Source organism: Macaca thibetana, chromosome 14, assembly GCF_024542745.1.
Source record: "Macaca thibetana thibetana isolate TM-01 chromosome 14, ASM2454274v1, whole genome shotgun sequence".
In the NCBI taxonomy this organism is placed as follows: domain Eukaryota; kingdom Metazoa; phylum Chordata; class Mammalia; order Primates; family Cercopithecidae; genus Macaca; species Macaca thibetana.
In genome coordinates this window covers 113,264,044-113,279,407 of record NC_065591.1, presented here as the reverse complement: position 1 = coordinate 113,279,407, position 15,364 = coordinate 113,264,044, and the positions used below count along the sequence as shown (strand labels likewise).

Sequence of the window (15,364 nt, the reverse complement as noted above, 5' to 3'; positions counted from 1 at the left end):
CCAAATACAAAACATACAAATAAATGAAATTCTGGAATAGGCAGAACTAACCTACAGCGATAAACATACCACTGGTTGCCTGTAATTGGGGCAGGGGTTTGGGGGTGGAGAGCACTGACTGGAAAGGGACACGTGAGTATTTTCTGGAGTGACGGAAATACTCTACATCTTGACATGCACCCTTCAGAACTGATTAACTGCTGTAGTCAATATCTGGGCATCCTGTGGTATGCAAATGATACCTTCACTCAAAAAAAAAAAAAAATTAATAGGAGCCACCAGTTTGAGATGGCTGTTAAAAATGTAAATATTGTCAGAGGTTTTTATTAATAGATACAGAGTGTTCAGAATCGTGAAGGCAAAAATCTCAATGTCTTCTGCACGTTTCAGGCTACTGGGGCCAGATCCAAGTACCACATTTTAAGGCACTGACATCGTGAGGCAGACCTAAGGCAGAACCTAGAAGATGGAGATTCGAGATTTATAGAATATGAGGAAAGGAACTGGGGATATTCATCATGAAATGGCAGACACTGAGGAGAACATGACAGACTCCTTAAATACTTGAAAGGCTTTCATGCCAAAGGAAATATCTACTGCACATCTCCACAGAGCAGAACTAAGTCCATGAATAGAAGCTGGAGGCAGGAGAATTTGGGCTCTCCCTTACCAGAGAACTTTCATTTACAAATGAATGAGTGAGCAAATGAACAGCAAACTGTCCCAAAGTAAAATGGAAGCACCTTTTGATATGGCAGATTCCCCACCAAGAGAAATGTTCAAGTATAGAACAGAAGACTGTCTATCACAGATGGCATGGAGAAAATTCTTGCAAAGGGTGGCAGAACGCTGAACCGGATGTTGTAATATATCCAGATTCCCGCTGGATATCTCCCCTTGGACACACCACAGAGGCTTCAATTCAACCTGTCCATGTCTGCATTTAATATACGACCCTGCAAGCCTACTCCTTCCCCTCTGCCTTTCTATGAGTGGTAGAATCACTTCTCCCATCATCCCAGTGAATCAGAAGCCACGCCCTGCAGACTTAGTCCTCAAACACACCCCCGCATCAGCTCTCACCTCCGGTCTCTCTCCACTGAATCCATGCTCTCTATTCTGCCAGATCCATCGTTCCATAGTGCAAGTCTAGCCATGTCATTCCCCTACTAAAATCCCTCAAAGGGACCCTATTACCTCAAAGCAAACTTTAATCTCTTTAGTAAGGCACAGGTAAGGTCCCCCAGGACCTCGCCTCTACATACAGACCTTCCTCCAATCTCGTTTCTCACCACTTCCCACCTGGAAATTTGCATTCTATTAATACTCAAGAGCCGTGCACATTCCCCACTGAGCATGCTTTGGCCCTTGCTCAAGGTCTCTCTAGCCCTAGAAAAGCATTCCGACCTTGCTTTATATCCTTTTAGGTTCAGCTGGGGTTTCCTCTCCCAGAAGCCCTCCTCTGTCCCCCAGATAGCACCACCTGGCCCTCATTCTGGTTCCCAATGCACCCAGAGCTCTCCATAATCTTATACCTCACTATATTTCAGTGACTTGATTTTGCGAGTGTTTTCTACTAGATTGCCATTCATCAGGAATAAGACCTCTTATTTTCTGCCCCTGGCACCTCGAATCCTTCCTAGCACACAGAAAGGGCATTATTCATAAACGCTTGCTGAAGGAAGTTAAAGAAACTGCACTGCATTTTTTTTAACCCCATTTCTCGGTTTCTTAACAGTTAAAAGGTGATAAGGACCAAGCTTGGTGGCTCACACCTGTAATCTCGACACTTAGGAGGCTAAGGCAGGCGGATCACTTTGAACTCAGGAGTTCAAATGAAAACAGCCTGGGCAATATGGCGAAACCCGTGCCTACCAAAAAAAAAAAAAAAAAAGATAAAAATTAGCCAGGCATGGTGGCTCACGCCTGTGGTCCCAGCTACCGGGAGGCTGAGATGGGAGGACCGCTTGAGCCTGGGAAGAGGAGGTTGCAATGAGCCGAGATTGCACCACGGCACTCCAGAAAAACAAAAAAAAACATGATAAGAATACCTGCTCCTCTATACCTCAAGGGGCAGAAAAACCACAGGGGTCAGGATAAAGTAGAGGTGGCTCTCCCGGCAACTGTACCATTGAGAGGTGCTGCAAGCAAGTGAAGACATTAACTGCTGCCTCCCACATTCTGGAACTGTGGGTCTGATTCCAGAGCCCAGGTCCAGAAAAGGCAGCTGCTCTGCTGCGTGGAGTCTTTGCAGGAGCTTTTCGGGATTTCCAGAGAGAAGCCCCTATGAAACTGGATATCTTAGAAAAAAAGATGCTTTGGGGCAAGTTCAAAATCTTATTACTGACTACGAATAATATCATCACACTGACAAGCAAACCGCAGTGAAGAAACAGAAATTGATCTTATCTTCCGTGATAAAGCTGACAAACGTGTTTGAATCTTCTTCAGTCGGGGTGCAAAAATGCAACAGCCCCTTCTCCGAAGAAAAAGCCACTGCTCCTACACCTCCTGTGAGCATGTTCACAGGAGCAGCATGCTGAATGAATGAATCAGTGAATCCCCAGTGCAGGTTCTTATTTACCCATTTCAGACATGTAGACACAAGAGCAAAACAAAGTGTTCCACTTCTCGCTCTCGATTTCAATTAACAATAACAAAGGTAACAGTCTCAGAGGAGACTCAAGGCAGAAGCTGAAACAAATAACAGTCAACTCCTAGATATCTGTGCTAATCAGGGAGAGAAAGACACGCATAACTTAAAAGAACATCAACAACAACAACAAAAAAACCACTAATGTTTACTTCGAGCAATGCTTCAATTTCTGTCCCCACTACCACCTATTTGAGTTACCAATGCTACTTTACTTGGCTTTCCTCCCTAAAGATGGGTAAAATCAGAGCAGAAAGCCCTCTTTCAAACAACCCCCTCCTCCCAGCCTCTCTCTCTGCATCTGGCTCAGAAACATCACAGAGCAACAGTGGGCACAGGCAGCTCCTGATCAGTGTCCCACTCGCCTTTGCATCCTTGGTATCTAGCACAGCATCTGCTTCATTGTGGATGTTCGACAGCTGTCTGTGTAATTGACCTGAAATGATTCCTAACAGAAATATGCTCAGGTTCCAGTGTGGGCATTAACTCCTGACTAATCTCTTATTCCCTCATGTGAAAACTAAGGAAAGTGGATTAGGTCATCTCTGGTGTCTCTTGGGCACCAGCAGGTTGCACACATCCAGGGAGCCTCCACTCACATCTGTGCTCCCGGGGTTGTCATTGACACGGAGCACAATGGCAGTGGTCCCCTTGGAGCTCTGCAGTTGGCACGCCAGCTAGGTCTCCTCTAGTTTTATAGATCAGTTTAAAAAAAAAAAGGCAATCTTGGATGATTAAGTATGCATGACCTATTTCAATCAAATATTTCCTTAAGTGCCTGCTAACCTGTATCGAGCAGAAGTATTTACCTACAAAGACCTTACTAACGAGTTGCAGAATTCAGGCACATCATGTAAAGGTAACTAACATAAGAAGTCAGAATATGATCAATGCCAAATTAATAGGACAGCCTATACATGCTGTGAGTCATAAAGGAAAAGAGATCTCTGTGGTTGCGGAGGCCAAACTTAGAAGGGGCCTGAAGCCCTAGCCCAGCAACAGATATCCGGTCTTGTCAGAAGCACCCTCTCCTCGTGCACGGGCATCACAGTAAATCACTACTGTAGTTTGAGAATATGAACTAACTTGAATATTATTTCTTGCTTTTTAGAGCAGCAGGAGAAGCAGCAAAATACCTCTGTGAACAACACACTGAGTAAATGCCAGGTGGCTACACAGATTTAGGCCAAGCTCAGGTTGTTATGTGGGACACATGCACCTGTCAATAGGAAGCTTGTATGTATTTTTGTATTTTCAAATGCTCTATTTGAACTATTCAAACAGACACTTCCAAAAGAAACCTATACAAATAGAGGAATGCTACAGTGTCCATAATCTCCCAAAGTCTACAACCCCCAAGTCATTTCAGAACGTCTGCGGAAGGCTTTATGATTTTCTGGCAGCGAGTTTATTTTCCTCATCATGTTTTGCTCCAGCTAGTGCAGAATGACGCTGCGTTCCCTGAGCACATATGCACCGACAGATGGTGTAAGAGGACTAGAATCACACTAACTCCTTCAGAAGAGCCAGTTTGGAATGCAAATTTAATTTTCAGAGAAGTTAAACAAGGCAAATCGAGAACTGACTCTGAAATCTGAAAACCATACAAAGAATGAAATGTATTCCTAGGAAGCCAAACTATGTCCCCTACGTGCGTATTACACACATAGCAGTATACCAAACACTACAATTGTTTCCTCGCCCACCTTATGACTACAGGGTGGCATGCATCCTATTCATCTATAGATACACAGTACCTGGCACAATCGGCGCTTGCTAAACATGTGAAATGAAAATTAAATTAATGGGTATATAAATGATAGCACAAATGTGGGAAGTACTGTGCTCTGTGATGGTCGTTGTCTGAGCAAATACCTATCTGAATATGAATACAGAGTGTGGCATACAAACAGGACCTCTTCAGAGTATTGCCTCTAAAGAAACAGCTAACCAGTGCTACACAGAACAGAGAACAGCCAAGCGGAATGCCAAATACCAGTACTTTGCTTCTCTCTCCTTCTCTGAAGCCAGGTTGCTCAGCACATGTCAAATTATCCACAGGGAAAAAACCAGCTGCTAAGATCTCTTTTTCCAAACCACCCACCTCTCACTTGCTGCTGGCTCTGTTTCTTTTTTTTTTTTTTTTTTTTTTTTTTTTTTTTGAGATGCAGTCTGCCTCTGTCCCCCAGGCTGGAGTGCAGTGGCGTGATCTCGGCTCACGGCAAGCTCCGCCTCCCAGGTTCACACCATTCTCCTGCCTCAGCCTCCCGAGTAACTGGGACTACAGGCGCCCGCCACCATGCCCGGCTAGTTTTTTGTATTTTTAGTAGAGACGGGGTTTCACCGTGTTAGCCAGGATGGTCTCGATCTCCTGACCTCGTGATTCGCCCACCTCGGCCTCCCAAAGTGCTGGGATTACAGGTGTGAGCCACTGTGCCCGGCCAGTTGGCCCTGTTTCTAAAAGGAGCAAAGAAAAAGAAAGCTTTGTCCTTGCAATAAACAAGATAGTTACAGAAGCCCTCTCCAGATCCTTCACCAATCCATCTAATGGGTTCAGCTCAAAAACAGGAAGAAGTGTGGTCCAGCATGAACTTGACCTAACATGAACCATTCAATAATGAGCCAAAAGAACCAGTACATACATACAGATCTGTCTATATCTGATAAAATCAGAACATAAGGGTGTAGAGGTTACAAACTCCTGACAGTTTTGCTTTTCAGAACAATATATTGCAAAGAATGTAGGATGCAATCTAAAAACCCAAGTGCTAATCCTGCCAATGTCACTAACAAAAGGAATGACCCTGGGCAAGTTACTTCGCCTTGCTGAGCCTGTTTTCTCATCTGTGCAATGATGCAGTTAACCCTAAACATCCCTTCCAGCTCTATGAGACCCCCCACCGACCTAATGCACCAAAAGTCAATGGCTATCAAGGTGTATGCATTCTGTAATTGTTACTCATGTATTATTATTATTGCTATTATTGCTATTTATTTTTAGTCATTCTATAATAAAGACACAAAGCAAAGGAGAACAAATTAAAGAGCCTCCACTAAATTACTTGGCCATTATTAATTCTTTCTATAGTGTTATACTTTTTCAAATCCATAAAATTAATTGCCCTGTTCCTCACAATCTCCCTTTCTGATAGAAAGGACAGGTTCTTATTATTCCCATTTCAGAGATAAAGAGTTTAAGTCAGGGCAGGCGTGGTGGCTCACACCTGTAATCCCAGCACTTTGGGAGGCCGAGGCAGGTGGATCACCTGAGGTCAAGGGTTCGAGACTAGCCTGATCAAGATGGTAAAACCCTGTCTCTACTAAAAATACAAAAATTACCCAGACATGGTGGCAGGCGCCTGTAATCCCAGCTACTCAGGAGGCTGGGGCAGGAGAATCGCTTGAACCCAGGAGATGGAGGTTGCAGTGAGCTGAGATCGCACCATTGCATTCCAGCCTGGGGGACAGAGTGAGACTCCATCTCAAAAAAAAAAAAAAAAATAGTTTAAGTCATATCCAGAGATCACAAATTGTGCTGTCAACAACCTAGTGCTGTAGAGAGATAATCCACTTAGAATCACAGACGTAAATTTCTGGGAGAAGAGTTTGATGTTAAAAGGCCTCATCAGAGACACTTACTTTAGCTCATTGGTCTCCATGCCCTGGGCAATGGCCATGATGATTCCGCCGTGGTCTCCCCACGTGTAGTAGTGAGGTCCAGGAAGTGCCTGAGGAGGAAAAATTCATGGTGACACCACTGCTGTGGAGGTAACTGTGCAGAAACCATGTACACATAACCACAGGCATGCACACATGTGCACATAGACATAACAGCAATGACAACCACTTTAAAACAATTTTTCTGTTCACAGAAGACACTGACATCCATTATTTCATCTGTTTCACACAACCCTAGGGACAGGCAGAGCAAGTTCTAGTATCTCAATTTTTTGCCCAAATGAAGAAACACAGGCTTAATATTAAAATGGCAAACTGTGAACAGCAGAGATAGGACTCAGATCCAAATCTATGACTCCCACCAACCCTTGATTAAAAAGTAACTGAGGTTCCAGTTCTACTATGACAGTATTAGCCCTCTATAGCCTATCCTTCCTGCTAATTACAGTTGAAAACTCTGGACAAAAAACAACTACCAGTGGATGCTGAAAAAGTAAACAAAAGCAAGCAGCTTGTGGAGATTTAAAAACCTAGAGAAGCTACATACACAAGTCATGAATTTGCTGGTAAAGCTTTGCCCAAAAGGAAAGTCCCAGACATGGGGTACACCTCAGTCTCAGTCACAGCTAAAACTTCAACAGACACTATTTCCCCCAAAGGAATCAGAGAAAGGAGCCTCTGTAGGGTAGGGAAAGTGTGGATAGAATCCCATAGCAGGGAGTGTCAAAAAAGTAAATCCCCTAATTTTGTGTATGAATTTACGTAAGTCACAGCCTAACCCCTGAAGTGTATGTGCATGAAACAGACACAAACCAGTATAACAGAGGCTTAGCATACTGAACTGAGAGTTAAACTACCACCTACAGAAAGCAAGACAGAACTCAGGGTCAGAACCTAAACAGGCTGATTATATGCTGAAACAAAAATATCAATATCCTTCAGAAGTCTTGATTGCATGAATTTCATTCACATGTGCAGAATACAAACCAAAATTACTTAACATACAGCATACAAACATATCCAAAAAATGTGTCTAATTCTCAAGGGAAAAGATAGTCAAAAGGTGCCAATCCCAAGTGACCCATATTATTAGAATTTTTTTTTAAATTTTTTGAGACACAGTCTCACTCTGTTGCCCAGGTTGGAGTGCAGTGGTGCAATCTCAGTTCACTGCAACCTCTGCCTCCTGAGTTCAAGCGATTCTCCCGCTTCAACCTCCCAAGTAGCTGGGATTACAGGCATGCACCACCACGCTCAGCTCATTTTTATGTTTTTAGTAGAGACAGGGTTTCACCATGTTGGTCAGGCTGGTCTCAAACTCCTGACCTCAAGTGATCCACCTGCCTCAGCCTCCCAAAGTGCTGGGATTACAGGCATGAGCCACCATACCCGGCTGGAATTTTAAAATAGCTGTTATAACCATGTCCAATGAGGGAAAGAAAAACACACGTGAAATGAATGAGAGAAAAGAATTCCAGAGAAGTGGAAACAATTTTTAAAAAGAAACCAAACAAATTTTATAACAGAAAAATATAATGTCTGAAACAAGAAATTTACTGATGGGCTCAACATCAGAAAAGCAATGACAGAGGAATTAGTGAACTTCAAAATAAATATAGATCTGTAGAAATTACAGATCTATCTGTATGTTCTAAAGAACATACAGAGGAAAAAAAGATTTCAAAGAAAAAAAGATTGCCAAGGACATAGAGAATAATAACAGTAGGTCTAATATGTAACTGGAGTCTGAGAAGAACAGGAGAAAGGGACGGGGGCAGAAAAAATTTTTGAAGAAATAATGGCTGAAAATTTCACAAACTTGGTGAAAGACATAAATATAGATTCAAAATCAGCATCTACTTAGAGAATAAACTCAAAGAAAAGCCCTCCTAGACATATCATAACAAAACTGCTGAAAACTAACGAAAAAAAAAATCTTCAAAGTATCTAGAGAAAAATGGCATATTACACACAGGAGAATGATAGCTCAAGTGAAGACAGGTTTCTCATCAGAACCCACCGAAACGAGAAAACAGTAGACATCTTTAAAGTACTGGAAGAAAATTACTGTCAACCCAGAATTCTCTATCCAATAAACATATCCTTCAAGAATGAAGTTAAAATAGAGATAGATTTTCAAACGAGGGATAAACAAGAGAATTCACAGCCAATAGATCTTGTTACAGGAAACGCTATAGGCATTTCTTTAGGCTGTAGGGAAATTTCCCATGGGTAAACAGAGATTTTTCCAGAACAAAGAGCAAGCAAGAGAAATGGTAAATATCTGGGTAAATATTTAAGTTCTTTGAAATTCATATGACAATTTAAAGCAAAACCAAACACTGCTTTGTGGGTTTTGTAATGTGTGTTGATGTGATAAATATGAAAATAACATATAGGTGGGGGAGGAGAAAAGGGACTTACATGGTTGAAAGGGTTCTAAATTTTATGTTAAGTGCAATATCAACTCAAAGAAGACTATAAAAGATTAGATATGTATGTTGTAATCCTTAGAGAAACCACTAGAAATACACAGAGAAGCCCCCCCAAAAATCGAAATAAAAGTAGAATACTTAATGTATCTAGATAATACAAAAGGAGAGAGGACATAAGGAACAGAGGAATAATAAATAGGAGAAATGAAAAGAAAATAAATGAAATATTAGACCTAAATTCAAATATATCAATAATTATATTAAATGTTAATGGCCTAAGCATTTCAGTTAAAAAGCAGAGCTTGGCAGAATGAGTGAAAAAAGCAAGACCCTACTATATGTTGTCTGGAAGAAACACTTCAAAGAACTGCACATGGCAGCATGTGCCTTTAATTGCAACTACTTGGCAGGATCACTTGAACCCAGGAATTCAAGACCAGTCTGGACAACACACAAGACCTAACTTCAAAAAAGAGAAAAAAAAAAACACTTTAAATACAAAGACACAGATAGGTTAAAAGTGAATGGAAGTTAAAAGATGTACTATCCAGGGTTGGGCGTGGTGTCTCACACCTGTAACCCCAGCACTTTGGGAGGCCAAGGCGGGCGGATCACTTGAGGTCAGGAGTTCGAGACCAGCCTAACCAACATGGTGAAACCCCGTCTCTATTAGAAATACAAAAATTAGCTGGGTGTGGTGGTGAGCGCCTGAAATCCCAGCTACTCGGGAGGCTAAGGCAGGAGAATTGCTTGAACCCGGGAGGCCAAGGTTGCAGTGAGCCAAGATCATACCACTGTACTCCAGCCTGGGTGACAGAGTAAGACACCAACTCAAAAAAAGATGTACTATCCAAATAGTAAACAGAAGAAGGCTACAGTAACTATTTTAATATCAGATAAAATAGACTTTATGACAAAGGGCATTACAATAAAGAGAGATAGTTCATAATGAAAAAAGGGACAATTCATGAGAAAATATTATTATAAATGTGAATACACTTAACAACAGGGACTCAAAATGCATACCAAAACAAAGGAAAACTTGACAGAATTTAAAGGAGAAACAGACAATTTCAGAATCATAATAGGAGATCTTACCATTCCTCTCTTAGGAATTTAGAGAACTAGACCCCCCAAAAATCAATATGAGCACAAAAGATCTGAACAACATTATCAACCACCTTCATCTAAATAATATCTATAGAACACTACCTCAAACAACTGCTTAATACATATTCCTTCCCAGTGCACATGATATATTCAACAATATAGACCACACGCTGGATCTCAAAACAAATCTCAATAAATCTAAAGGGACTGAAATCATACAAAGTGTCTTCTCTGACTATAGGAAATTAAATTAGAAACCAATAACAAGATATCTATGAAACCCCCAAATACCCAACAAATTAAATAACACTTTGCTAAATAACTTATCATTCGAAGATAAAAATCAGGAGATATTATGGGTTGATGAAAATGTTCTGGAATTAGATAATGGTGATGACTGAATAATACTAAAAACATTTGAACTGTACACTTTAAAATGGTGAACTTCATAGTATGTGAATTATATCTCAGTGTTATCTGTTTTTTATTTTTTTGAGACCCGGTCTTGCTCTGTCACCCAGGCTGGAGTGAACTGATACAATCACAGCTCACTGCAGCCTTGAACTCCTGGGCTCAAGTGAGCCTCCCACCTCAGCCTCCGGAGTAGCTGGGATCACAGGCATGCCCAGCTAATTTTTTTATTTTTTGTAGAGATAAGGTTTCACTATGATGCCTGGGCAGGTCTTGAACTCCTGGCCTCAAGTCATCCTCCTGCCTTGTCCCCCTAAGTGCTGGGATTACAGGCATCAGCCACTGTGCCCAGCCTATATCTCAGTTTTAAAAGGGGATATTAAATATACTCTGAACTTAAAAACACTAAAAATACAATATATCTGAATATGTGGCATATAGCTAAATTAGTATTTAAAGGAAAACTTACAGCTTTAGATGCTTACATTAGAAAAGAAGATATAAAATCAATAACCCAAGGTTATATCTTAATAAGCTACAAAAACAACAAAAAAACAAATAAGGGAAAAAATAATAAGAAAAAAATCAACAAAACAGAACGCAGACAATAGAAAATCAACAGAGATAATGCAGATTCTTTGGAAAGATCAACAGTATTGAAACACCTAAACTAAGGAAAAATAGAGAAAATACACAAATCACCAATATCAGGAATGAAATCATCACCAAAGATCCTACAGACATAAAAAGATAAAGAGAATATATCATCAATAACTAAGGCCAAGGAAAATCACAACTTATGTGAAGGGACAAATTTCTTGAAACACACAACTCATCAAAATCGAAACAAAAAGAAGAAAATCTGAATAGTCTTATATCAACCAGAGAAATTAAATCTCTTATCAAAAAATATTCCCAGAAAGAAAACTCAATATCTGTAGGGAACTACTCAAGAAAAAATAACACCAAACTTTGTCCTAAAAAAGAGGAAGAGGGGTTTACCACTTTGCTTGTTTTGTGATACTAGCCAAACCCTCATATCAAAACTTTAAGATTTTACAAAAAAACAAATTACAGACAGGTATCTCTCACAAATAATGCAAAAATCTTTAACAAAATATTAGCAAATCAAACCTATCTGCACATAAAAAGGATAACGCATTACGACCAAGTAGAGTTTGTCCTAGCAATTCCAGGTTGTTTTAATATTCAAGAATTGATTAATGTAATATTTAATACATCATAGTAATAGAAAAAAAATCATTTTAATAAATGTAAAAATAGCATTTGACGAAATCCAGTATCTGATTATGATAAAAAAATACTCAACAACTAGTAACAATAGGGAACTTCCCAAATGTTGATAAAGAAATCTACTGTTAACATCATAGTTAATGGTAAAAAGGCTGAATTGTTTCCCCTATAGAGAGAGAACAAGACAAGAATGCCCACTTTCACTGCTTCTATTCCGTTGGTAACAGGCCCCCAAAAATCTGGCCATATCCTGGCCCCAAAACTGGCCATAAACAAAATTTCTGCATCACTGTCACATATTCATAATGGCCCTAACGCCCACGCTGGAAGGTTGTGGGTTTACAGGAATGAGGGCAAGGAACACCTGGCCCACCCAGGGCGGAAAACCACTTAAAGGCGTTCTTAAACCACAAACAATAGCATGAGCAATCTGTGCCTTAAGGACAGGCTCCTGCTGCAGATAACTAGCCAAACACATCCCTTTATTTCAGCCCATCCCTTCATTTCCCATAAGGGATACTTTTAGTTAATCTAGTATCTATAGAAACAATGCTAATGACTGGCTTGCTGTTAATAAATACGTGGGTAAATCTCTGTTTCAGGCTTTCAGCTTTGAACGCTGTGAGACCCCTGATTTCCCACTTCACACCTCTATATTTCTGCGTATGTGTCTTTGATTCCTCTAGCACTGCTGGGTTAGGGTCTCCCCGACTGAGCTGGTCTCGGCATATTCAACACTATATAGAGGTCCTAGCCATTGTGATAAGAAGAATTAAAGAAATCAGAAGGGGCCGGGCGCGGTGGCTCACGCCTGTAATCCCAGCACTTTGGGAGGCCGAGGTGGGCGGATCACAAGGTCAGGAGATCGAGACCATGGTGAAACCCCGTCTCTACTAAAAATAGAAAAAATTAGCCGGGCGCAGGGGCGGGCGCCTGTAGCCCCAGCTACTCGGGAGGCTGAGGCAGGAGAATGGCGTGAACCCGGGAGGCGGAGCTTGCAGTGAGCCGAGATTGCGGCACTGCACTCCAGCCTGGGCGACAGAGCGAGACTCCATCTCAAAAAAAAAAAAAAAAAAAAGAAATCAGAAGGGAGAAAATGGAGGAAAGGAGGGAAAGAGAAGAAGAAAGAAGGACAAGAAAGAAGGGAAGAATGAGAGAAGAAATAAAAGACATTAAGATCAGAAAGGAAGAAATAAAACTGCCACTCTTTGCAAATGGTATGATTGCTTAAATAGAATCTAAAAACCTACTAGAACTAATGAATTACCTTAGCAAGGTCACAGAATACAAGATTAATATATAAAAAATCAATTGTATTCTTATATACTAGAGCAAAAATTAGAAAATAAAATTCCATTTACAGTAATACCAAAAAATAAAAATAAAAATATCTAGGAATAAAGCTAATAAAAGATGTACAGGACCTCTACATTGGAAACTACAAAATACTAAGAGAAATTAAAGAAGAAATGGAAAAAGATACTGCATTCATGGATCAGAAGACTCAATAGTATTAACACATTGATTCTCCTCCAAATTGATCCTATAAATTCAAGGCAATTACAATAAAAATCCCAGCAGATTTCATAGAAATTGACAAGTGACCCTAAAATGTATCAGGAAATACAAAGGACCTACAATAACGAAAATGATTTGTAAAATGATCAAAGTTGAAAAACTTACCCTACCTGATCTCAACATTTACTATAAGGCTTTGGAAATTAAGATAATTTAGTATTAGTAAAAAGAGAGACAGATTAATGGAACAGAATAAAGTCCTGAAATAGACCCAGTTGGCCTAAAATTGGCCTACATATGGCCAATTGATTTTCAAACAGGTACCAAGGCAATTCAATGGGGGAGAGAGAAGTGTTTTCAACAAATGGTGCTAAATCAATTAGATCTCCATATGGAAAAAATGAGTATTTACCATCATACAAAAGACTTGAATCCAAAACCTATTTTTTAAAACACTCCTACAACTCAAAGAAGATAGACAACTCAATTATTAAAATTAGTTTTTAAAATTTATTTGTATGTTTATTGAGACAGGCTCTCATTCCATTGCCACCCAGGCTGGAATGCAGCACAATTACAGCTCACTACATCTTCAACCACCAGGGCTCATGTGACCCTCTGATCTCAGCCTCCTGAGTAGCTGGGACTATAGGCATGCACAACCATACCTGGATATTTTTATTTTTTGTAAAGACGAGCTCTCCCTATGTTGCCCATGGCTCCAGCAGTCCTCTTACCTCAGCCTTCCAAAGTGCTGGGATTATAGGCAGAGCCACTGTGCTGGACCAACCCAATTTTTTCAAAAAAGCAAAAGGTTTGGGCAGATACTTCACAACCATATTTTAAAATGGCCAATGAGCGCATGAAAAGAATCATTAATGATCATGCAAATGCCAATTACAACTACATATTATCACATGCTTATTAAAATGTCTAAAATTAAAAAGACTAATCATACCAAGTGTTGGCAAAGATGTGAAGCGATTAAAATTCTCACATACTGTTTGGTGGAAATGTAAAAGGGACAATAATTTGGCAGTTCTTTAAAAAGTTAAATATACACCCACCATGCTGCCCAGCTATTCCATTCCTAAGTATTCACCCTAGAGAAATGAAGAAAATATGCACATGAATGTTCATAACAGCTATATTTGTAATCAGCAAAGCTGGAATGTTCATCAACAGATGAACGAATAAAGAAATTATGATATATCCCTACAATGGGATACGACTAGCAAAGGAAAGAACAACTGATACACGAAACAACTTGGATGAAAATCAAAATCATTGTGATGTGTGACAGAAGCCAGGCAAAAAGAGTATATACTGTGTGGGTCCACTTAACAAAATTCTAGAAAATGTCAATGAATAACCCATGCTAGCAAATGCCAATGAACAACAGAAGCAGACAAGGACAAGAGTAGAGAGTGGGACGGATTGCTGAGGGGCACAAAGATACCTCGGGGAGGGTGATGGAAATGTTTGTTATCTTAACTGTGGTGACCATAATTCTGATCAAACTGTACACTTTAAATACATGCAGTGTACCATCCCCTTATCTGCTTCAGTAAAGTTGTTAAAGAAAAAAGCTAAAAATAAAAGAAATAAAAATTATTTTAAAAAGAAAAAAGCACAAAAAAGGGATTCTGAGGATCAGAGAATTTGCAGATGGAAATGTTTGTTTTCTTAATTGTGGTGACCATAATTAATTCTGATCACACCGTACACTTTAACTATGTGCCGTGTACTGTACCTTCATCTGCTTCAATGAAGTTGATAAAGAAAAAAGCTAAAAATAAAAGAAATAAAAATTATTTTAAAAAGGAAAAAGCACAAAAAAAGGAATTCCGAGGATCAGAGAATTTGCACAACTAATTAGGAGGAAAAGAAAACCAGAATTACGATCAGCAGTGCTCCAGGCAGCATTCTGTCCACTACAGCCTCTTCCTCTGCCACCACCTGCTCCCGCACACAGCCCAGATTGCCCCTCTAAAGTGAAGGCTGCCCATGGGGACTCAGATGCCCACTCACACAGATAAACTCACAATCTTTTCATCCCCCAGTTAGTTTTCTGCTATGTCCCAAAATAAGGTCTCTTATGCACTGGCTGCTTCTTGGCAGGCACAAGGCGTGTGTGGAGGGCGGCACTGACAGCTGCCCCAGTAATCGCCAGACGATACCACTTCACTGGAGGAGGAACAAGACACTGCTTTCTACCCAGAAGGAAATCACTTGCAGATGTGCAAATCCCAGATTACACCAACAGCAGAAGGCACAAACAAACCACAGGCCTATTCGCAGAGAA

General features: G+C 40.3%; 1 protein-coding gene across 1 annotated transcript in view; it reads right to left on the bottom strand.

Annotated features, from left to right (window-relative positions):
* The window catches only part of SORL1 (sortilin related receptor 1), a 179,197-nt gene that overhangs the window by 92,914 nt on the left and 70,919 nt on the right, over positions 1 to 15,364 (bottom strand). Inside the window, exon 12 of the mRNA XM_050755570.1 lies at positions 6,293 to 6,381. Coding sequence (XP_050611527.1) covers positions 6,293 to 6,381 — 89 coding nt within the window. The remainder of the gene's footprint in view (positions 1 to 6,292; positions 6,382 to 15,364) is intronic.